At 37.9% G+C, this 25,598-nt stretch overlaps 1 protein-coding gene across 2 annotated transcripts in view; it reads left to right on the top strand.

Annotated features, from left to right (window-relative positions):
- The window catches only part of LOC124722111 (potassium voltage-gated channel subfamily H member 2-like), a 1,246,495-nt gene extending 1,221,260 nt beyond the window's left edge, over window positions 1-25,235 (top strand). For both annotated transcript variants that reach the window (XM_047247314.1, XM_047247313.1), the window contains exon 9: window positions 24,709-25,235. In XM_047247314.1, the coding sequence (XP_047103270.1) occupies window positions 24,709-24,783 (75 nt within the window). In that variant the 3' untranslated portion in view covers window positions 24,784-25,235. The remainder of the gene's footprint in view (window positions 1-24,708) is intronic.
- The last annotated feature ends 363 nt before the right edge of the window (window positions 25,236-25,598 follow it).

Below are 25,598 nucleotides of genomic sequence, written 5' to 3'. Positions count from 1 at the left end.
AATACATCTACTTTAAACGAAACAACATCAGGAAACTTACTTTCTGGATGCATCTCATATATTCTTCTTGAACTCTGTGGGTATTTCCCCTGTCTCATATATCTTGCACACTAGATAGAATAGTTTTGTCATGGTGGGTTCTCCCAAAGACATCAGCAGTTCTGAGGGAATGTCACTTACTCCAGGAGCCATGTTTTGACTTACATCTTTCAATGTTTTGTCAAATTCTTCTTGCAGTACTATATCTCCCATCCCCCCTTCATGTACTTCCTCTTCAGTCTCTATTGTATCTCCATAAAGTTCATTTCTCTTTTATATTCCCTTGACATTTCAACTTTCCCATCTTTGTGTAGTACTGGTTGTCTGTCTGAACTTTTGAAATTCATACAGTTGCTTCTCTTTACTACAGAAGTCTCTTTAATTTTCCTATAGCTAGTATCTGTCATTCTGCTAATTATACATAGTTCTAAAGCCTTGTATTTGTTCTCTAGCCAGTACTGCATAACCATTTTGCACTGCCTGTTAGTAACATCTTTAGATGTTTGTATTTCCTTTTGTCTGCATCATTCACTACATTTTCAGTTTTCATTATTTGAATTCAATATCACTTGTGATATGCAAGGGTTTCTGCTAGGCCTTGTCTTTTTATGTATATGATCCTCTGAACCTTTATTATTTCATCTCTCAAAGTTACCCATGCATCTTCTACTGTATTAATTTCCCCTGCTGTTGTCAAATGTTGTCTAATTCTCTGCTTCACACTATTTACAGTGTCTGGTTCTTTCAAGTTACTCAGATCCCATCTCCTTAATTTCCCCCTGGAAATGTCTTGCAGTTTAAAATCTGGTCTTGAAATCACTGCCTTACCACTATATAATTAATCCAAAACCTCCACTTTCCTACGATTTCTTCAATGTATACAATCTTCTTCCATGATTCGTAATCCAACTGTTAGTGGTGATTAAATTATGCTCTGTCCAAAATTTTGCCAGGCAGTTTCCTCTTTCATTTCTTTTCCCCACTCAGTATTCTCCTACTGTTTTTCCATCCCTTCCTTTTCCTACTGTCAAATTCCAGTCCCTCATCACAATTAAATTTTCACCTCCATGAACTATCTGAGTAAGTTCTTTTACCTCTTCATACAGCCTTTCAATCTCTTCCTTATCTGTGGACCTAGTTGACAAGTAAACTTGTACTACTGTGATGGGTCTTCTCTTTTTGTCTGTCTTAGCTATGATAATGTGTTCACTATACTATCCATAGTAGCTTACCCATATTCCTATTTTCTTACACATAATTAGACCTACTCCTGCATTACCTGTATTTGATTTTGTATTTATAACCCTGTACTCATGTGATGAGAAGTCCTGTTCTTCCTGCCATGACACTTTACTAATTTCTGTTATGTCTGATTTCAACCTATTTTTTAATTCCCTAACCTATATACCTGAGTAAGGGATCTAACATTCCAGTCTCCAGTCTGTATAATGTCAGTTTTGTTTTTCCTGAGGTCATCCTCCTGCCTGGAGATCCAAATGAGGGATTATTTTAGCTCTTGAATATTTTACCCAAGAGGATTTCATCATCATTTAACCATACAATAGAGCTACTTGCCCCAGGAAAAATAATTTCTGAAGTTCTCGCCCTTGCGTTCAGTGATTTTCAGTACCAGAACAGCAAGACCATGTTGGTTGATGTTGCAAGGCCAGAACAATCAGTCATTCAGACTGTTTCCTCTGCAACTACCGAAATGTCTGCTACCCCTCCTCAGGAGCCACATGTTTGTCTTTCCTCTCCACGGATACCATGCCGTTGTAGTTGCACATACACTATGGTTATCTTCATTGTTGAGGCACACAAACTGCCCTAATTGGACAGGATTTGTGATTTTTTTTGGGGGGGGGGGCAGTGGAGGGGGGGGGGGGATACTGATATGAAGATGAAAAGAGCATCCACCGCTATAAGTGTTGCATCATTTTGCCAGGCAATGATGAGCAAGGGCTGAATAAAGCAAGCAAAGCCAATTGGGTGATTTGACCTACCTGCTTCCCAATGTGAAAGGATGGTAATACCATGCTGGAGAGCATGTGTGGTGAGGATTAAGGGTTTCCTGGAGGAGCAGGATGCCTTTTTCAGGGCTTGTTTAAGAGTACAAAATGCATTGTTGCATGTGTCCATCCAGACAAACTCAGCCCTTTTCTTTTGTAGGGCATTGAGGGATTGTGCTCTCTGTCTTGTGTTCTCTATAAACTTTCCATAGTAATTCACTTTGTGCATGAAAGATGGTGGTTCTTGGAAGGGTTTGGGTGGAGGTATGCTGTCAATAGTCTGTACATTGTGCTTGGTTGGAAGTATCCCATTTTTGTCTATAATGAAACTGAGGTACTCGACTGAATGTTGAAAAAAGTTACACTTCTTCAAATAGTACTTTAGGTTAGCTTTCTATGATGCAGAAAAAGTGATTAATGATTTATAAGATGTTTGTGAGTGTTAGACCACACGATGATTACATCCTGGAGATAGCCACAACATGACAGAATTTCTCATTTCAATTGTTCCAAGTACAATTTGTCTTCATTATTCCATCTTTCAAAGTCATCCAGTTGTCTTCTATTGTATTCCTTTCCCCTTTTTTAGTCAGTCATTGCCTAATGCTCCCTTCAAATCTCCAGGAACCTTTAGTTTTTTCAAGTTATCAAGATTGCATCTACTTAATCCCTGTATTTCTGCAATATCTTCCATTTTAATGTGCAGGTCATAAACAATAAATTATGGTCATTGTGAAAATTGCCTTCTGGAAATGTTTTGCAGTTTAAAATTTGGTGTCTTACCATAAGATAATCTAACCATCACATTCTCGTGTCTACGGGTTGCTTCCATGTATACAGCCTTTTTTCATGATTGTTAAGCCAAGTGGTACCAACGATTAAATCATGCTCTGTGTAAAGTCCTAGCAGGTGACTTCCTCTTTCTGTCCTTTCCCTCAGTTGATATTATCCTACTATTTCTTCTCTTCCATTCCCTTTGAATTCCAATCACCCTTCACTATTAAATGATAATGTTCCTTAATTATTTGCATAATTTTTTTCTATCCCACTGTACATTGTTTTAATCTCTACATCATCTATGGTGCCAGTAGTCATGTAAATTTACATTACAGTGTTGGGTGCTGGCTTTATGAGTATATTGGCTACAAAAATACATCCACTATGCTGTTCATAGTAGCTTACATGTGTTCCAATTTTTGTATTGATTATTAGACCTATTCCTGCATTACTCCTATCTGATTCTGTATTTATAACCCTGTACTCACCTGGCAAGAAATCCAGTTTGTCATGTCACTACAATTCACTTATTTCCCCTGTATCTAACTTCAACCTATCCATTTTCATTTTTAAAGTTTCTAACATACCTACCTGTTTAAGGGAGCTAATGTTCCGCACTCTGACTTGTAGATTGCCAGTTTCATTGTTCCTAATGTTGACATCCTGAATAATTTTTACATATGTATATACAAATGGGGGTTATTTTACCTTGGGAATTTTTTCCCAAGAGGATGCCATCATCAGGAAAGCATACAATAGAGCTGAATGTCCTGGAAAAGTAGCAACTGTAGTATCCCCTTGCTTTCAGCCGATCACAGTACCAACATAACAAGGCCATACTGGATAATGTTACAAGGCCAGATCAGTCAGTCATCCAGACTGTTTCAACTGCAACTACCGAAAATTCTGCTGCCTTTCTTCAGGAATCACAGGCTTGTCTGCCCTCTCAACAGATAACCTGTTGTGGTGGTTGCACCTACAATACAGCTATCTGTATTGTTGAGGCATGCACACCACCCAGTCTGGACAAGGTGATGGTTCATGGGAGGTTTGGTGCCAATAACAACATTTTGAGGTTTGGTGCCAATAACAACATTTTGTATAATAACAAGTGTGATTTACTATATAAAATGCCTTGGTAAATTTAATAATGATCCTGAACCTAAAACAGTTGTGAACCTGGAATTTTTCCCAGTGCACAGAATACTTGATGATATTTCGCAATTTCAGCCAGTCTTCATGTACTCCTAAGTATGATATTTCATCTCAGCACCTGCTTGTCAACTTGAAGTGATTCAGCAGTGACTGTTGTGGGCTTCCCATATCACACTTTATGTTAATGTACTATATGCATTTTGTGCAAATTCCATGATCATAATAACAGGACTATCAACAGCACCAAGTAGCAGCCAAAGAGCTGTCAATGACAAAAGAGTGAAACTGAGTTTTCTGACTTCATCATATAGACTTGGGGGCACTCTGTCTAAGTAACTCAGATCATGTAGTTTTGATGTTGTCTCATTTTTTGCTAGGGTCCCACTTGATGAGTCTGTGACACCAAATGGCAGTAAATGTCAGGTAAACATCACTTCCATGTATGAGTATGCTCTTCCCATGACATGTATTATGTTGAATGAGGACATTTTTAAACAGAAAAATGGGGCTGCTGAGTGAAGTCTTCTGTCTCCGTAGTTGGTCAGTGTTTCCATGGTGGACTTGGAGAAGAGAGCCCCAATGTTAGCTGTCCAAAAACTAAATATTTTTATACATTTATAGTGTGGCTTGATACAGAAGTTAAATTGGGGGAGTTTTTATATTATCTTAACCCAATTCATAAAAAAAATCAAGTTCAGCATGTATGTTCTGGTCAGCCAGAAGAATGATGGTTCTCTGAATCATTTTGTTAATAGCAACCCCATGCACATTATTTTATATTTGTAACCTTCAATCTGTCATCCTCCATCACATACTGTGAACATGCTTAGAACACTAGTACACAGAGTACTCACTGTTTCTGATTGCAATAGTTTGTCTAAAAGCTCATTCACCCACAGACAATATTCAGGAAAAATTGACACTCCATCCAGAAGATAAACAAGGTGCTAGCAGCTAAAGCTCAGAGACAAGCTATTGGATACACATTATTGAACACTGGCAAAATTCCACAGCTATCCTTCCATATGTTTCTAATGGTTCATCTAAGATAGCTGTAACTCACCAGAAATGTCACGATAAAGTGATTAACTTTTTGTTTGGCTTGTCTCTGCATTAAATCTCTTACTAGTAGTGCTTTGTTCTTTGATTTAGCTAGTTCCAGTAAAAACATGGAAATGGTTGATTGAGACGACATTAATTCATAAAATGTGTTATTAAGATTGAAAATGGTTTTGCTTGAATGACTGAAAAGACATGGTATTGGTAAATTATTTTGATAACAAATACTAAAACTTTTGGTCACAAGTAGTTACTTGCCTCCGGAATGTACTACCCCTCAGTTTTTGGTTATTAATTACATCTTGCTCTTGAGTTTTGCAAGTATGTCCATGGTATGAATTGATGCCCAAATTTCAGAACACAACTTTGTCACGTTCATTGTGTTACACCTTATGTAGAACATATTTCCTTACTTGTGCATTTGAAAATTGTATGCATTTGGCAACATGATGCAGAATATCAATGCATCCTTCTGCAGTCTCTGTGGAGATGTCCTGTGTGCATGTGTGTACACAGTGTGTATTTAATTAACCACATTAGATGTTAGTACCTGAATAAATTCCACAGAGAAGCATCAAAGATGTGAGATGCACCAAAAGGAGCTATGTTTTACTTTCTCTTATATCATGATTCAATGTCAATATTTACCTGTACATTTGCAGAAAACAGTGAACTTGTAACATTATCCACATTTGTAACCAACCTCACTTGACAATCTAATTCTGACTTCTTTTTTAAATCATAATGACTACATGTATGTCAATAACAAGATTGGTTTTAGATGAACATTTAAAACTGGTTTTCCACATTCTCAAGACGTTCACAACTTTAGCTGGGTTTTATTCAATAGAAATTTTACATGATAAGAATATTAAGGTGCCTTAGGCCTCTGTCTCCACTTGCATTCCATTATGGGGGGGATGCTGGCAGCTTAGAACTGCTTACTCAGGAATGCATTTGCTAAAGAGAGCTAGAAAGGACTCTTACAGATGGTGAGTTCAGTGGCTGCTTCTGCCTAATGATGTATCACTTGACTGTTCCACTTCCATGAAGGCTCATCTTTGTGGTGGTATTAACAGAACAAGGCACTTGATGCAAGTACATCACATATGTCTGGCCTCTCAGTTGTTTTGCACATAATGATGTAATGCACTTAAACTTGAACAACAATGTTTTATTATTTGAATATGTGATATGTGACAAATCATTAGTAATGTGAGTTAAATATTTACAGATTAGCATCAGTATCAAATAAAGATGTAATGACATCAGTTTAAAGTCAAGGAAAAATAACCTGGTTATGAAGGAAATTCCTAATATCTTAAACTCTGTCTGCTGTTCCTGAGAAATAGAATTAATGGAAGGGAGATACAGAGTTCAAGGAAATTCAGTAAAATGTATCTAGGGTATGTTTAGTCACACCAACAGTGTGTCAAATATGCTGAACTAACTGCACTGGGAGACACTAATATAATAATGGAAAAAATTAAATTTACAGGTCTCAGAACTCACCTCCCAAAAGCAATAGAGGAATTCTGTTTTTGCATTCTGTTCAGCAGCAATCTGATGAGGCAAGGTAGGAAAGGAAAACTGTTTAACACCCCATCAGTGTCGAGGTTGTAAGTTAGGGAAAGATAAGAAAGGAATTCAGCCATGTCATTTTCAAAAGGCCCATCCTGGCATTTGCCTTAAGATCACAGAGTACCTAAGCCAAGATGGTCAGGTGTGATTTGTGCCATCATTGCCATTAATGTGAACCCCGTGTCTTGTCAGTGGGACACCTTGCTCACTGCAGAGTACCAGTTTTATAATAAAGTGTTTATACCAGTCTTTTTTAAACATCCAACCATAATGCATGCAGTGTTTGTTGATATCAGCATATAGGTGGCGTACCTATAAAGCGACCAGTAGCATCATTACATACAGTATCATAAGTTCTGAGTGGGATTATTATACAGTTGCTTTGATTCCACTTACTAAAATGGAACTCTTCCTTGTACTAAAATGGAATTCTTCATTGTTTTAAATATGATTATTGCACAGGGAATTAATGATGAAAACACAAATTAATTGCTTGAAAAATTTTGTTTGTTTATGGAAAAAGCAAACACATGGTGGAATAAACTCGCTGCCATCATTGACTAGTTCTGTGAAGTTCATGCACTTTTTTTAAACAAAACCACAAACAGCTGTGAGTATTGTGAATGCCATGAATCACCTACCAGAAGATCATTTTATAATTGTTGGTCATCCAAATTTCATGACCATTGCACTGTTCTCCTGATGAATCTGTCTCTGTTAAGAGTGTATTGTATAATAAATGCCTAGGTTTGGAAAGGGGAGATCCTGCTCAGAACAGATTTTCAGCATGAAATTCATCATTCATCACAGATTAATATACCCCAAAAACACAGTTGTAATGCTCATTGATTAAAAAAAAACTGTTAACTCTGCTGATAGGAAAACCCTAGATGAAGTAATATGTGAATTTGGAGTTAAAACTAAGTTGGCAAACCTAATTTGAGAAACGTGGACAGACACAATCTGAAAAGGAAAATTTATGGTTGAGTTATCAAGTCCTTTCAAAATAAATAATGGTGCCAGGTAGGGTGATGATTTATCTCCATTTCTTTCCAACTGTCTGATGGAAAAGATTGTAAGGATTTGGAATAAAAAACTGAAGGAATCCAAAATATCATCACTCATGCTAGGGAGAAGGAAAAAAAGGTGTTGAAGTAAAGTGCTTAACATTTGATGATGAATTTGCCATACTTTCTGAAAGACTGACAGATGCAGCAGTACAAGTTAATCTTCTGGAAGAGACAGCCAACAAGACAGGCTCAAGAATCTCTGCAGAGAAAACAAAATACACAAAAACACAAAAAGTGCACAAAAATATTTAATAACATATATTTAGCAAATAGAAAAGCTAAAAAAATTCAAACATTTGGTGGAGACTATTCAAGAAAATAGCTTATAAAAATCTGTTTTAGAGGAAGTGATACACAAGATGGAAAAATCATTTGGTATAGCTAACACCACCCACAACAAGAAGTGCTTGTCTAAAAAATTTAAAATAAAGCATTACAGCACAGAAGTGAAGCCAGAATGCCTGTGTGTGATAGAACATCTAGTATTAAATTATATTAAATTACACTGAAGTGCCAAAGAAACTGGTATAGGCATGCATATTCTAATAGGGACACATGTAAACAGGCAGAATATGGCACCATGGTTGGCGCCATCTATATAAGACAAGTGTCTGGCACAGTTGTTAGATTTGTTACTGCTGCTACAATGGTAGGTTATCAAGATTTGAGTGAGTTTGAACGTGGAGTTACAGTTGGCACACAAACAATAGGACGCAGCATCTCCGAGGTAGCGATAAAGTGGGAATTTTCCCACACAGTCATCTCACGAGTGTACCGTGAATTTCTGGAATCTGGTAAAACATCAAATCTCTAACATCACTGCGGGCAGAAAAAGATACTGCAAGAATGGCTGGACCAACGATGACTGGAAAGAATCATTCAACATGACAGAAGTGCAATCCTTCTGCAGATTGCTGCAGATTTCAATGCTGGGCCATCAACCAGTGTCAGCATGCAAACTATTCAACGAAAAATCATCAATATTGGCTTTGGAAGCCAAAGGCCCACTCATGTACCCTTGATGACTGCATGACACAAAGCTTTATGCCTCACCTGGGCCCATCAACATCGACACTGGACTGTTGATCACTGGAAATGTGTTACCTGGTTGGACGAGTCTCGTTTCAAATTGTATCAAGCAGATGGACGTGTACAAGTATGGAGACAACCTCATGAATCCATGGACCCTGCATGTCAGCTGGGGACTTTCAAGCTGGTGGAGGCTCTGTAATGGTGAGGAGTGTGTGCAGTTGGTGTGATATGGAACCCCTGATATGTCTAGATACGACTCTGACAGGTGACACTTGCATAAACATTCTGTCTGATCATCTGCATCCATTCATGTCCATTGTGCATTCTGATGGACTTGAGCAATTCCAGCATGACAATGTGACACCCCACACATCCAGAATTGCTACAGAATGGCTCCAGGAACACTCCTCTGAATTTAAATACTTCTGTTGACCACCAAACTTCACAGACATGAACATTGTTGAACATATCTAGGATGCCTTGCAACATGCTGTTCAGATCTCCACTTCTCATACTCTTACAGATTTATGGACAGCCCTGCAGGATTAATAGTGTCAGTTCCCTCCATCAATTTTTTAGACATTAGCTGAGTCCATCCCATGTCATGTTGCAGCACTTCTGCGTGCTCGCAGGCCCTACACAATATTAGACATGTGTACAAGTTTCTTTGGTTCTTCAGTGTATGAGTTTGGAATAAGCTTGGTAAATTAGAAATATTAATATTTTTCATATATTAAGTCCTCATAAAAATTCAGAATTTTGAAAATTAAGAAGTCATGTTGATACTCATTATAATTTAGGGACCACACTGGAAAAAATAAGAAGAAGAAGATTACTATTTTGTGGACATATTTACAGAATGGATGACAGTAGATTCACAATACAGATCTTCAAATAGTTTAGAGAAATAAAACCAACAACTACCTAGACTGAAGAGGTTAGGAAAGGCTTGTAAAGGAATGACACAAGAGAAGAAGTAGTATTGGAAAGAGAGATTGTTAGGAAAAAATTTCAGAACTGGAAGGGTTCCAAGGTGGGACAGAAAAGAAAAGTGGCAAAAAGTGATCTGAAGACAGGAAAATATATGTAGTGAAACAATGAAGGAATGCTGGAATAAAAGAAAAGAACAACAAATGATTAAGAATTTAAACTGAAGTGTAGATCGTAGATGACCTTAATGCATGAAGAAGAAAAAGAGTTCATGCTGAAATAGCTCATTTGTGTGACTGTGCTGTGCATATGTTTTAGGGATGTGCTACTAGTTTCACTGCTGTTTTACTGTGTGATAAACTGCATCATAATGCTCTATCTGTTGGTAATAACCAGTTGTGAAGTTGTTTGCTTTCTCTATCAACCTCTTATTGCCCACTACAGATGTCAGTGGAATACAGATTGCACAGTGGACATCAGTTTTTGTTGCTTAATTACACAGCTTTTGAACACTCCATTGTTGCTGGTATTTGTGTGATTAAGGTAGAGCCCTTTGCCCTTCAACAAATACTGGAAACCAGCTCTCTATTATAATATTAACATGCACTGTATACTAACAGATTAATTCCATTGCTACTAGTCACCTACTGCATGGTGATTTCTTGTGAACATTATGTAACCAACCAACTAATCAACCTCATCATCCTGTAAACTCACTGATATAAGTGACTTTTAAATCATAGGATAGACTGAATAATGATAACTACTCATCACAGTGGAGGTATAGAATTCAACTGAATTGTATTATTATGACTAATACCTCAGAGGTCATCTGTGTGTGTGTGTGTGTGTGTGTGTGTGCATTGATGCTTGCAATGCCTCGGGTGACCTCTATAATATTGACACTCTTATTACAGGGTAATATTGTCGCAGAAAATACTGAGTAGCACAGTCACTGTAGTGTAGGGGTTATGATACTAGATTATTGCATGGAGGGTCGTGAGTTCAAAAGTCGCCTGAACTGAAAAATTTTAATTTCTATATTCAGTTCGAGTACATTCTAGAAGTATCCACAAATGTCAAGAATCATTGTGCTGGAATGTTCTGTAATTGTATATATACCGTATGTGTTCTGGCTGGAGGCAGTTTTCTCTGCACTCTTGTATGTGTAAGTGCTGAAGAAACCTTTGTTAAGTGAAGTTAGTGTTCGTCATTCATCTAATTACACCTTCTTCTACGTGACATTATTCTGGTGGAGACACTGGGTATTGGAACTTGTGATAGCGCACATTATCGATGACACAGTGGCTCCCATCAGACCATGGCAGAGCCACTGTTTACATGTCGAGAAACCTGAGTTCAAGCCATATTCAACAGATCGCAATCTATCAGAGACAGAAGGAGAAGAGGACATTACAATGACAGCAACTGTGTGCCACCACATGAGACATCCTCTGGGGTTCTCTGGTGACGATGGCCAAGATCCAAACAAGTGGCTGAAGGTATATGAGCATATAGCCAAATTTAACAAATGGGATGACACCGTGTGTGTGGCTAACATATTTTTCTTCTCGGAGGGCACTGCCAAGCAATGATATGAGAACAACATGGAGAAGTTCCCAAGCTGGGAAGTATTCCAGGAGGAACTGCACAAGTATTTCAGCGACACACAACGACAGAAGTGCAAGGCTGAAGATGAATTAAAGTGCAGGGCTCGGTGTCCAGAAGAAACTACAGCATCCTATGTTCAAGATGTCTTGGAGCTGTGTAAAATAGTGGATCCTAGAATGAAGGAGGAAGATAAGGTTGCACATCTCATGAAGGGTGTTGCTGAGGACATGTATCAGGCTCTACTCCTGCAGGATGTTTCGACAGCAGACAACTCCATAAAATGGTGCCAGTACATCGAGACAATACATCAAAAAATAATTACACGCGAGAAGTTTGGACAGCTTCCAAATGTCATATCGATGTCTGTGATGGAGGAAGGGACTGATTTCACAAGTGTTCTTCATCAGATAGTGAGAGAGGAAATTCAGAAGGCACTGGGAGTGCACAGCGAGCAAAAAACTGAGAGCCTCAAGAGGTGATAAGGGAGGAAGTGGAACAGAAAATGAACCCAATCTCTCTTCCTTCATTTCCCTTTAAAACAGTGAAAAAGTTACGTTCCTATAACACCGAATGAGGAACCTGTTTGGACACCAAGGAAGACTGACGTCTGGAGGACCCAGGATAACTAATCAGTATGTTTCCACTGCGAACAACTGGGACATGTGATGCACTATTGTCAAAAAAGGTGGCAGATATTTGATGATGCCCATGCTATAAGACAGCAGACCGATCTTAGCCGACGTCAACTCCGGGACGATAAAGATGAACAAGAAGATGTAGGTGCAGGACGATGTAGGTCACCATCGCCGCAAGCTAGCTGCTGGAAGGAACGCTCCCCAACATGCTGAGCAAGGTCTCCACCACCATTTAGAAGCTTCAGCCGACCACCTAGCCACTGCAACCTGAAAAACTAAAGGGTGCGACCTTCCTTTGAGGTGAGGCCACCGAAGAGAAAAATCCTCCATCATCAAGCAATAGAAAAATGATACGAAACTACGTTGATATCTTCATGGATGGCCGACCAGCCCAAGCTCTTGTGGACTCTTTTGGAGCATCATATTCAGTCATTTCGAAGAAGTACTGTCGCCAGTTGCAGAAAACCGTATTCTTCAACAAAAAAACATCTCTCCTGAAGGTGTCTATTGGGAAATATGTAAAACCTACAGGAAGATGTGTAATTTGAGTCGGTATAAGTGGCCACACACAGCCCTTAGAATTCATCATCTTACAAGAGGGTAGTCAGGACGTCATTCTTGGATGGGACTTTTTGAAAGCTTCTCAGGCAATTATAGATTGCAATCGCTTGAAGATTATGCTAGAGAAGATGAGACACAGTGGAGACTATGTGAGCGGGATAAAGTGATCATTGCAGTCAGCACTAGAAAGGTAATTGTCATGTGTCATGCCATGCATCAACCTATGGATCTTGTAGTGGAATGTAAGAGAAGCATATCACTGAAGAATAACTTGGTCATCCCACCATCTGTCATCTCATTTAAGAACAGATTCGGTGAATTGTGATAGTTAACTGTGGCCGAGAACCGCAGATCCTTCCCAGATACATGTGTGTAGCAAACACTGAGCTGTTAATTGCAGAACAGCTGAGCATCATAGAAACCTCCCATGCCGAGTCTGTGGGCGAAATTAGCACTACCACTATGAGACAAAATCTTCTAGCCCGACTATCACCAGATCTCACTAAGGAAAAACAGAAGAAGCTACTTGCCATTCTTCAAGAGTTCTCTGAATGCTTCAGTCCACAGGTGAAGAGCAAATGAGACAAATCGACGGTGAAGCACCGGATTAGCACTGGAGACCATCAACCAATAATCCAGAGAGCATACTGTGTATCAGCAACGGAACATCGAATAATTCGCGACGAGGTAGAGAAAATTATGATGAATGACATCATTCAGCCTTCGCAGAGCCCATGGTCGTCACCAGTGGTTCTCGTCAGGAAGAAGGATGGCAGTTGGCACTTCTGTGTTGATTACAGGAAGCTTAATAAAATAACTAAAAAGGACGTTTACCCTCTTCCATGAATTGACGATACACTAGATTGTCTGAAGGAGGCTAAGTTTTTCTCAACCATGGACATGCACTCGGGATAATGTCAGATCGAAGTAGATGAGGCTGCTCGCAAGAAAACTGCGTTCACAACCCATGAGGGCTTGTATGAGTTTAAGGTAATGCTGTTTGGTTTGTGTAATGCAACAGCAACTTTTGAATGGATGATGAATAATCTTCTACGTCACCTGAAGTGGACGATGTGCCTTTGTTATTTAGATGACATTATAGTGTTCTCAGAAACATTTGATGCACACATAAAAAGACTGAGGGCCATTCTTAAGTGTCTCCAACAAGGCAGACTGGAACTTAATCCAAGAAAGTGTCTCTTTGGAGCAAAAGAAATCAAAATACTTGGACACCTTGCTTCAAACGAAGGTGTGCAGCCAGACCTAGAAAAAGTGAGATCTATGATGGAATTTCCTATTCCTAAAAGTATTAGAGATGTGAGAAGCTTCCTCAGATTATGTTCTTATTACCATTGTTTTGCATCAAAGCCAGGCCACTCCAAGAATTCTTAAAAGCCGATGCTAAATTTATGTGGAGTGGTACTCAACAAGATTGTTTCAATGTGATGCAAAAAGCTCTGATGACTGACCCTGTACTTGGTCTGTATGATGAGAGAGCACCTACAGAACTACACACAGATGACAGTGGGTATGTGATCGGTGCTGTTCTGGTGAAAATTTTGGATGGAAAAGATTAGGTTAGCCTGTGCTTCTAGGACACTTACAAAAGTCGAGAGAAACTACTCACCTACAGAAAGAGAGTGCCTTGCTGTGTTCTGGGCCATGTGCAGATTTTGACAGTATCTCCATGGAAGGCCATTCACGGTTGTTACAGACCATCATTCGCTTTGTTGGTTGACAGGTCTTAAGGATCCAACAGGACGACTAGCCAGGTGGGCACTACGTCTTCAAGAGTATGACATTACCATAGTGTACAAAAGTGGAAGAAAACACCAAGATGCTGACTGTCTCTCAAGAAACCCTGTGCAAGACCATCAAGACTTTGATGAAGATAGTGACTGTCTCACTGCACTCCAGGATCTCTGTGCTGAGCAGAAGAAGGATGACAAGATATCTCAAATTATGCTTGCCTTAAATTGGTCAGAGGATGTGAAAGGAGAATTTAAGGTAGTTAATGGAATACTTTGCAAGAAAAACTTTGATCTGTTTGGAAAGAGGTGGCTAAACACATGCGCTTCCTGAGGCTGGACATTTAGGATTTATTAAGACATATGATAGGATCCGCAAGAGATTTTTCTGGCCAGGTTTATTGAGGAGTGTCCATCACTATGTGTCACACTGTCGAGAGTGCCAGAGGACAAAGGCAGTTCCTCCGAAACAACCCGGCCGACTCATTCCAATTCCACCAGCTGAAACGCCTTCCTATCGTGCTGGGATTGACCTCCTTGGATGATTTCCAACGTCTGCTAGTGGCAATACATGGATTACTGTTTGCACTGATTATCTGACACGCTATGCCATTACAAAAGCTGTGAAAACAGCCGAAGCATTCGAGGTAGCCAAATTCATCAGAGAAGACATTGTATTAAAACACCGTGCCCCAAGGTTGTTAATTACGGATCGAGGGAAAGTTTTTCAATCGAATCTTGTGACAGAGATAAACCGTTTGTCCAACATTACTCATCACATGATGACTGCCTACCATCCACAAACTAACAGGCTTACTGAATGCCTTAATAAGACCTTGGCTGACGTGCTATCAATGTTGGTCAATGTTAAGCAGAGCAACTGGGATGAGGTGCTACCTTTCGTGACGTTTGCCTACAACACCGTCGAACAAGGCACCACAGGATTTACACCATTTTTCCTGGTGCATGGGCGTGAGGTGGAAATGACGATGGACACTGTGTTTCCGTTACATCCTGATGACGTGGACAATGACTACATTTGCCAGGTGTTAACCAGAGCTGAGGAAGCTCGGCAGTTAGCTCAACTCCGCACGCTGCAAGCTCAAGAAAACGATCACCAAAGGTATGACATGAGCCACCGCCCTGTTGTCTACCAGCCTGGTGAACTCGTCTGGATCTTCACTCCTGTTCAGAAGGTTGGTCTCTCTGAGAAGCTCCTCAGGCACTACTTTGGACCTTATAAGGTTGTAAGACAGTTGTCTGATGTTACTTATGAAGTTGAAGATTTCGACCCCAACACAATACGACGAAATATCAGAGATACTGTCCATGTCCTTCAAATGAAGCCCTATAAGGATCCTGCAACCCAGGGTAAATTCGAAGCTCCAGCAACAGGCAACAAGCAGAAAGGTGATGATGAGTGTAGCAGCAAGGGAAGTTCTAATAAGATCACTGCCAGGGAAAACAAAAGTCATCGGGAGCCGTAGTGTACGAGACCGATGACTCGTTCCCAAACTAGGAGGACATAACACCAAGATGCTGTTCTCTTAAGGAGGGAGCAATGTCACAGAAAAAGCTGAGTAGCACAGTCACTGTAGTGTAGTGGTTATGACACTAGACCGTTGCATGGAGGGTCATGAGTTCAAAAGTAACCTGAACTGCAAAATTTTAATTTCTATATTTCGTGCAAGTACATTCTAGAAACATCCACAAATGTCAAGAATAATTTTACTGGAATGTTCTGTACCTGTATATATACCATATATGTTCTGGCTGGAGGCAGTTTGCTCCACGCTCTTGTACATGCAAGTGCTGAATAAACCTTTGTTAAGTGAAGTTAGTGTTCGTCATTAATCTAATTACATCTTCTTCTATGTGGCAGTATGAACAGTATGAAATGAAGACAGAATAAAATTCCTGGTCTAAAAAAGTAACTCATTTTATTATCTTAAAATGTATCATGATATGTACATGGAATTTTTTCAAAAATGGTGTTCAAGTTGGAAACAATAAATCAAATTCAGATTTATTAAAACTTAGAACTCTCTAGATACTTGTTTGATGGTTTCCTTAAACATATTTTAGGATTTCTCTTTTTAAAACCAGAAACCCCTTCTCCTCCAGCCATTTTTGGTAATTTTATTGAAATTGTGCTTAAGGTGTAGTTTTCAGACAAGGTCATAGTTAGTTCACTGCAACTCAACCTGGGAAATGCCGAAGAATAATTGTGCAAATACAGTCACATGATTGACAAATTCTTGTTCTTATCCAGGAATAAAACATCTTCTCCCCAGAAACAGTTTCTTACCTGAATTTTAATCAATCATAATGTGTAATTCTTAGTGTTTCAGCTCCTTTGGTAAACTGGTCAGTGATCTCCATGACTTCATAAACTTAATGCCTTTTTCATAGTTTCTTTAGTCCATTTAGCCCTCTCTAATTTTCTTTTTCTTGTCCACACCATTTGAAATTAGATATAAGACCTTACTTCAGTGTAAACAACTTTTTCTTCTGAAGTGTATAGGATGGAGAAATATCAACATCCTGTCGATATTGTACCATATTTGTCTGTCAGTATTACCCTACTCAAACATCATGAAGAGCAGACTTTAATGGCTTTGCAAATACTCAAAAATTTACAAAACTCATGCAGAAAACATATTATCTACCTACGCATATCATAGTTACATGTTTAAATGCTTATCTCAGTCCAAGCATGAACCAAAAATAACATCAAAATGCAATTAATATTAATTTTTAGTGCTACAATGAGGCTGTCATTTACGAGAACTCATCACTTCTGCACCACACTTCTGGCATCATCGGCTATGCGGCAACACTATCTCTGATTGATTACAGCACTGCTCATCTGAAAAAAATGATAGTTTCAGTATTTCCTGATATATCAGTATCCCACTCCCCCCACTGCCCCCAGCCCGATCCACTGGTCTCAGTTCAGTAGTTCAGATTAAGATCATGTAGTCATATTCCAGTTAGACATGCTTACAGGCACATACACGTTCATGCAAACACACACACACACACACACACACACACACACACACACACATGCACATACACAGCCCCTCATCAATGCAGCACACGCACACATACACAGCCCATCATCAATGCAGCACAGCAAGTGTGTGTGTGTGTGTGTGTGTGTGTGTGTGTGTGTGAGAGAGAGAGAGAGAGAGAGAGAGAGAGAGAGAGAGAGAATTCATGAATACTAGTTTTAAGTTCTGGTGTGTGTATATTTTCACTGCCTCCACAGTATACGTTGTGAATGACCATAATTACTCATTCCATCATTTGTATTCCACAAAGGTTTTCCATCATGATATTAAGACATTTTCACACTTAGGTGGCAGCAGGAAGTATATCATTCTTTTGTACAGAAAATTCTGCTAACTGCCATATAAGTTATTGTGCAAAATAGCGGCTTTTGAGAAGTAATATTTTCACTGTTAACCTTCACTCACTTTGTGTTATTGAAAAATGTATTGAAAATGCTTATCATTTACCATTTACTTACTAATTTCAGATTATGTACAACGTTTTTATTCATTTTGTACTCATTGCTATGCAGAACTGAATTTACTGTGTTTCCTCAAAATTAAAGGAGAGACCAATTTTAGAAGACAGTGTACAAAGTCTTTTTACTTGTTACTTCTCTGAACCTATCTGTATCTGTTTTAGGAGTGATCAACTATTTTATGACTTAATGCTCATGATGTATGAAATGGGCTGATACTAATATGTATGAGGAACATGGTCTGTTGAAAACTCGACCTTGTGTGATTCAAGCAGTGCTCTCCCACTGGCCAAAAGTATTTACTGTTTCTTTAATTGAATTTGTTGTCTTAACTTTCTTTATTCGTTGGTTGATTTCTGGATGAATGAGTCAGTTGCCACATTCAGTTTGTTTTATAGCAATATGTTTTAAATTATACAATTCACATAAATGTCACCTGGTATTGTTTTCTTTAGTAATACCTTCTAATGTTTGGAGAATGAATTTCTAAATTATATTTTCACTAAGCAACTGTTTACTAATTGTTTTATTATTGTCAAGATGAAACAGTAGTTTGGAGAGCTGTTCCGTCTTAAAAATTTCAAGAACCTTTGGCAGCAGTGGAACAAATAGGTATATAATTACAGTGGTCCAGTCATATATCTTATAAAGTATTTGAGGATGATGCAGTTCTATGCTCTGAAATGTCACAGGTGGACAACAAAGGAACTGATGATTACTTATTTTGAGAAGGGATCCCTAGCGACACTTCCAAATACATACAGATTATCATTTATCATTTACAATCTTTTTATTCAGATTTTCTTATTTTTTGGATGGCTGCTCTTTCTTTCAATGCACTATATAAATGTATTTTTAATTCTTTTGGATTATTAATTTGACACATAATTTGCAAAATCCTGTCCTTTCTAGTTCAAAAATGGTTCAAATGGCTCTGAGCACTATGGGACTCAACTGCTGAGGTCATTAGTCCCCTAGAACTTAGAACTAGTTAAACCGAACTAACCTAAGGACATCACAAACATCCGTGCCCGAGGCAGGATTCGAACCTGCGACCCTAGCGGTCTCGCGGTTCCAGACTGCAGCGCCAGAACCGCGCGGCCACTTCGGCCGGCTGTCCTTTCTAGTAACTGTTGTTAAACCTTTTAAGTAACTTTCCATGATACAATGGAGTAATCTGTACAGACAAGACAGTTCTCTAGTATTAGGATAATGCTGTAATTATTCTACTTCATAAAAAGAGAGGCAGGCAGTGTGCAAAATATACACTAAAATTGTTGTCCGCTGTCTAAAAAAAACATTATATTGCAACAGATTGAAGGAATGAACTGGCTGTGGGAATGGATATATCACAATGAATTATTTTCAGTTAATGAAAACAATTGTAGATCAAAACAATGAGTATGAAAACCACATTTCCTGTGGTTCTGATAATATATTTGAGTCAGTTTTTATGAAATTTGTACTAACAATCATGGGGAAACAAGACAATCATTCAAGTAATGTTGGTATGCTGAAGAAAATATGCATCTGTGTTACAATTAACATTACACTTTGTCAGGATAGTGAGAAATTCAGAACTGAAAGAGGAGTAAAGTAGGGAGATTCCATTCCATTATACCTATAAGTAGCAGTTCTAGAAGAAGTTTCCAGAGGCTTACAGCTTACAAAATGAAGGGCGAATACGGGTTAATGGAAGATATCCAAGCCATCTTAATTGTGCTAATGATGATGAGATGTTTTCTTCAAGTGCAAATACACTTCAATAATGAATGGAAGACCTTTATAGAGTGAGTTCAAAACCAGGCCTGAAAAACAGTTACAATAAGGAAGTAGCTTGTAATCACTACACTGAAAAGATATTTGTACAAAATGAAAGAAACCATAAGACAAGTTGATAAATTTTTGTATTTAAAGCAGATGAATGGCTCTGTAGATGGCAAAGAAATAAACAGAAGAGTAAAACTGGTGTGAGAACAAGAAAATTTACAATCAGTTTATATTATCAGTTTTGACTTATGGCAGACAGACATTGACTTCTAATGTGAAAGCTGTTAAAAAGCTGTGTACTTCCAGGAGAGAGAAGATAACAAACAAATGGATCAGGACATGAAATGGGTAGAAGTAGCACATGTAATCAGTCGAATCAGTGATAGATGGAACAAGGAAGTACTTTGCTAGATTGCAAGACAGAAGAAAACACTGAGACAGTAATCTAATAATAGGTGGGGATAATACAGTACTGGTATATAAGAAAATACCACGGAGAACATGGATGGATTTAGCTGAAAGCCATAAGGCATGGAAAAGTACGGAGGCAGCCTTTATTGAGGTAGCAGATGTCTAATGGCTGATGATCACAAAGTAGCTTCATAGGTATCCATCAAGGTTCTTCAGTGGCAGACCAGTAATGTATTGTTTGTCTTAAGTTCTTAAGTAACTATTCACCACAATCAGACACTACTTCTGACACAGGTTAAGAATTTATGTGCTTAGTTTAATTTTCTTCTTTAAGACATTATCCATCTGGATTTACTGTTTTGCTGTAAGTGTGTTGCTAAACATTCTACTACTTGAGTCCAATAATTGCAACAATTAAGTGAGCATTGAGAATAGGTCTGTATTAAATAAATGTCCGGGTGAAGGAAAATGAAACTACTCGTTAAGAAATCATAGATAGTAGTGATTAAATGACCAGTAATGAATTTAGTTTTCACACAAGGCCCCTGTCTATTATTTTGGAATATCTGACAGTACTGTGGTAATCCATTATCAAATGGAAAACTCATATAAAAATGATAATATATTAAACCTCTGCCTTGTTTGGATAATAGCTATTTTCTGATACTTCGCTGAGATACAGATGAAAGCAGTTATTTATCCCTCCATATCATTATAAACCTACATGGTGCTTTATGAATGACTAAAGCATATGTGCTGTGCATAACATACTCATTGTATATACCATATAATTGTTGGCCGATACTGCATCAGTGGATTGGCATTTAATATTTCGTCCATATAGCTTACCAGGGGATGTGCAACTGAGCCATCATTTACAAGCAAATAAGAATAACAATGCTTGTCTTATTGGCCCCTGTATGACAAAATACAGGAAAATACTGACTTGTGGTTACACACGTTAGAGATCTGAAAGGGCCTGTTTGCATTGATCGACCTATTTCAGTTCCAACTGAACACTTCTGTCTCATGCAAAAACAATAACAACATTAATAATGCTACACAATTGTTGCTAGTTCCCTCTTAACTACCAGAAACCACTAATTTCTCCATGAGAGACTTTCAGAATTATCTTAAGAGCTGCACTTCATGACACAAAGTGCTAATGTTTAGGTATGAATTCCAATTTTTTGTTTGATGGTCTAGCAAAGAGACAGTGTATGGAGACAAGAAACTAAATGAAAAAAATTATAGTTTACGAATTGATAATGAAACTAAAAACAAGTTCTTCACTTCTCAGTGTTGCAACAGAATTGAAAGCAATGACTCAAGCAGCAATCAGGATTTTTATGTGTGTGGAACTACATATGCCTGTTTTTGTTGTCACTGTCAGAATTCTGATTCCTGATAAATTCTCTTTGAATAATTATTAAGTTATTAGCAAGAGGTAGATTTCAACAATGTCTGATGATTAAAATTCCAATAATATTTTTCAAGCTTGTTTTTCTCTTTCTTTGGCATTACTCTCACTGATGATGTTAATAAAATTTGGTGGCCTTCTGTGAAAATTAGGTACCCATTGTGTGTGCAGTGCGTAACATAGGAATTTATTAAACCCAGTTAGGAAGCAGCACTAAAGTTAGTGGAATGTGTTGTGGCATATGATAACAGTTATGGTTCTGAGCACTGTAGCAAAGTTAGACTGTTTTTGTGAATTGTTTTTCTTGGTGTTTCCCAAAATCATTTAAGGCAAATGTCAGGCTGGCTCCTTAAACAGTACCTTGGCTGATTTCTTTGATTGCTCTTATTAAACTGCTAATAGGATCTTGGACTTAAACTCTCCTTTAGAATTTTGGAAATACGAATATGTATCTAGGTCAAAACATAAGTGAGTGATAACCATTAATTTGAGCATGCAACATTGATGATATAAGGCTGAGAGCCTGAATTTTATGTTCCTCGTCACTAGCTGCACAACCTTGGGAATATTATGCTGTTAACTAGTAACCTCCCGTCCATGATCTTCTCATCCTTGAGACAATTGATGCATGTGATAATTAACAAGGGGAACTTGCCATCGCACTCAGGTTTAGTGGTAAGATGGCCCAGTGGATAGCCCATCAAAACCTGAACACAGATAAAGTATGAAAACAGGCAGAAGGTGCACTGAACTTTAAAAGAAAAAAAAAAGGCCAAATAAAAACAGTGAATGGTCCAAGCTTAAAAAGTGGAATATCGAAATAAATTGAACAGCTGTAGTGTCATGGTTAATGGTTACAGTGTTGAATGGTAAAGTGTAGGAGCTATGTTCAAAACTCCTTCATGCCATTTATTTTAATTTTATTTTTTGCCCAACATTATGAACTTTCCATCTGGTCAGTGAAATGTTTGTTCTCTTTCTGTAGTCTTGGCAGTTGTCATACTATACATTGGTCATAGAATATGAGGCATGTTGTAAGAATACGTTACAATCGGAAGTAAATTTGATGAATAGTGAAAGCAGATGAAATAGCACATACATGTCTCACAGAAATGAAAGCAACAAATAAATGGGTGTGAACTATGTTACAAAAGAGGAATTTGAGGGTCAAAACTTCAAAAATGGAACACAACTTCGAAAACATTAAAAACAAATGTTTTGACAGAGCACAGAGAAACTGTGTGATTGTGAAACTGTTGCGTTCATTTGTTGCAGCTTATGTGACTACCTATTATGTTTTCATCATTTCCTTGGTTGTGATCACATTCACATTCATACGAACACCTAACTGGGGCGAGGAGGCATACCTCACTCACTTACCAGGTGTACAAATTAGGTGCATCGATAAGAAATTCCTATCATATGACACATGTACTGTCACTAATGCTGTGTATGACATACCAGACATATTTTCCAGTAGAGGATTTGGTTGGCTTAACAGTAGAGGATTTGGTTGGCTTAATACCATTTCATGAAATGTTTGCGGTTCCCATTTCAGCTGCTAATAGAGTATTTGTGCAGAATTGGCTGTCGTTATTGGTCCCTACCTTACACCTCACTGTTGAAAACAAACGTTAGAACATGACACAGACTTAAATTTGAATACATCGAACAGAAAAAATAAATAAATAAAAATAATTTGAATACTTTGGCAATCCAACACCATGAACATTTATCCATGATGCTGTTGCTGTTTCATGCTGTTCTATATTGCACTTCTAGTCCTTGGGCTGTTCACTTTTCCTATTTTTTTATTTATTTATTTATTTCTTTCTTTCTTTTCCAGAAAATTTTCTTCCGGTTGTCATGCTCAATCTTTGTTCAGTTTTTCATGGGCTGTCCACTGGTCCCTCTCTTACCACTCAATCTGAGGGAGGTTTGATGGGCAGTTTCCCTTGTTACTAATATGGTTTTCATAAGTTTTTACAACAGCCACTCTAGTCTCCTCCATTCTCCGCTCTGGCTCTCAAACTGCCATCCTCCCGCCTCCCCACTTTCACTCTCCACCACAAATTCTCTCTTTCTCTCTCTCTCTCTCTCTCTCTCTCACACACACACACACACACAAACACACACACACACACACACACACACACACACACACACACACACACACACACTTGCTGCGCTGCATTGATGAGGGGCTGAGAGAGAGAGAGAGAGAGAGAGAGAGAGAGAGAGAGAGAGAGAGAGAGAGATTTGTGGTGGGGGGTGAAAGTGAGAGGGAGGAGAAACACACACACACACACACACACACACACACACACACACACACACACAGCTGTCATTTAATTGACTAATTTTCATTATCAACTGGCACATGGGAAATGCTGAGCTCAACTTTTAACTAATACAAATCATCTCATGGTATTTTGGTTGGTAGGGATGTTGGAGAATTCAGGGAAGTACTCCAAAGGAGTTGAGTCTTGCAGTTTTTTGTTTGCATACTTCATTTCAGCAACATCATGAACAAAATTATTTTATTAATTAAGCAGTAGCTATATGTAAATATTTTTAGAGATATTAGGCAATTCCTCAAAAAAGATTATGTAAAAAGTGATTTTTTCCCATGATGGTAGGTTTTCTACCAGCAACGATGGAACTAATGTTAGTAAAATAAATGTTTCTGACCAGTTTAGCTGTCAGTTTCATAATTAGTTATCCAATTGGCGGTAAAAAGTCTGAACTTTTTGCAGCAGTTTGATCTAAACACACTATGTAACTGTTAGGTAGGATCTCATATAAAGTGAATGTAGTTTGTTCTGAGTCATCATGGAAAAGTAAAAATAAAAAAAGAACAAAAACAATGTTGTCTGAGTGATAAATGACAAAGGAGAAAACATGTGTTGCTTATAAACTTACATAATCAGAAAGGGATTTGAGTGCTACAGAAAGTGAATTAATAATATGGGGAGAAAATTATTGTACTTTAACAGCTCCTAAGGGAATGGTAAAGAAATATAGAAAAGATATTACCATTAGAATAATTAGTTAGACATTTCTATCCTTACACATAGCAACTGGTGCATTGTTTGCTGTATGTTGTTGGTAGAATGCACGTCAGTTTGTGTAGAAACTTGTTTCCTCTAACCAGCAGAAATTTAGTTTCAGCTGTGAATAAAGTTCTTAGTGAAATTCTAATACAACACTTTTAACTTAACAACATACATATATTTCCATGGAATAATCCACTAATATTATCACTCTAACTACAGAATTTTTGCATGATGTACTTCACTTAACAATCACAAAGTTAGTGGAAGGAAATTTGAAGACTCTGTCATGTGCTATAATTTGTGTTTCAGATTAATTTCTCCAGAATGCTTCATCATCAGAATACATCTTGGGAGTTACTGTACAAGAGTCATTATTGTGTGTAGTTATGTTGTTATGTCTGCATTGATGAAATTGTTAGTACATTTGTTGAAGGTAGTTGAAGTCTATGTGACACTAAGGTAATACATTTCAAATGTGGAAATAAAATATTTAAGTATAAAGTAGTTTTCATTTATTTCATTTATGAGATTTATAGTGAGTTAAATAAATGATAGAGTGCATAATATATACATATGCATGCATTGCACTTATTATGAGAGACACTTTATGTACTTCATTGTGAAAAGGAAATGTAAGATTGGTATAGTCTTGCTGCTGTTCATGATACTGAAACGGCAAGTCTCAGTGGGCACTTAGACTCATAATTTAAAATTAAGTGCTTAGCATGTCTGGGCACTGTCACTAAGTTTGTACCTGACTTGTGTAAGGCTTTGCAGAAATCACTTTGTGTGTGTGTGTGTGTGTGTTTGTGTTTGTGTGTGTGTGTGTGTGTGTGTGTGTGTGTGTGTGTGTGTGTGTGTGTGTGAGAGAGAGAGAGAGAGAGAGAGAGAGAGAGAGAGAGAGAGATACAACATATATGAGTATTTCTGGCTATACTGATGCAGTATGCTACAGTTACAGTCACACAGTTTTATAGATTGTGTTCTCATTTTTTTACCCTGGAAATAATTGTAAACATACTTGAAAATAATGTTCCTGACATTACTCATTTATTTGTATTGTAGTTATAGACTTCACTGACATTTTCGAAACTGTAATATCAATATATTTTAGTTGTAATTTTGAATATAATGAAGTGAATTCAATGCTTGAATTCATAGGTATATAGTGTGGTGAAAATGCTAATTTATGTGAATTA

Source organism: Schistocerca piceifrons, chromosome X, assembly GCF_021461385.2.
Source record: "Schistocerca piceifrons isolate TAMUIC-IGC-003096 chromosome X, iqSchPice1.1, whole genome shotgun sequence".
NCBI lineage: Eukaryota > Metazoa > Arthropoda > Insecta > Orthoptera > Acrididae > Schistocerca > Schistocerca piceifrons.
Note: the sequence above shows the minus strand (reverse complement) of the source record. Positions and strands in the feature narration are given on the sequence as shown.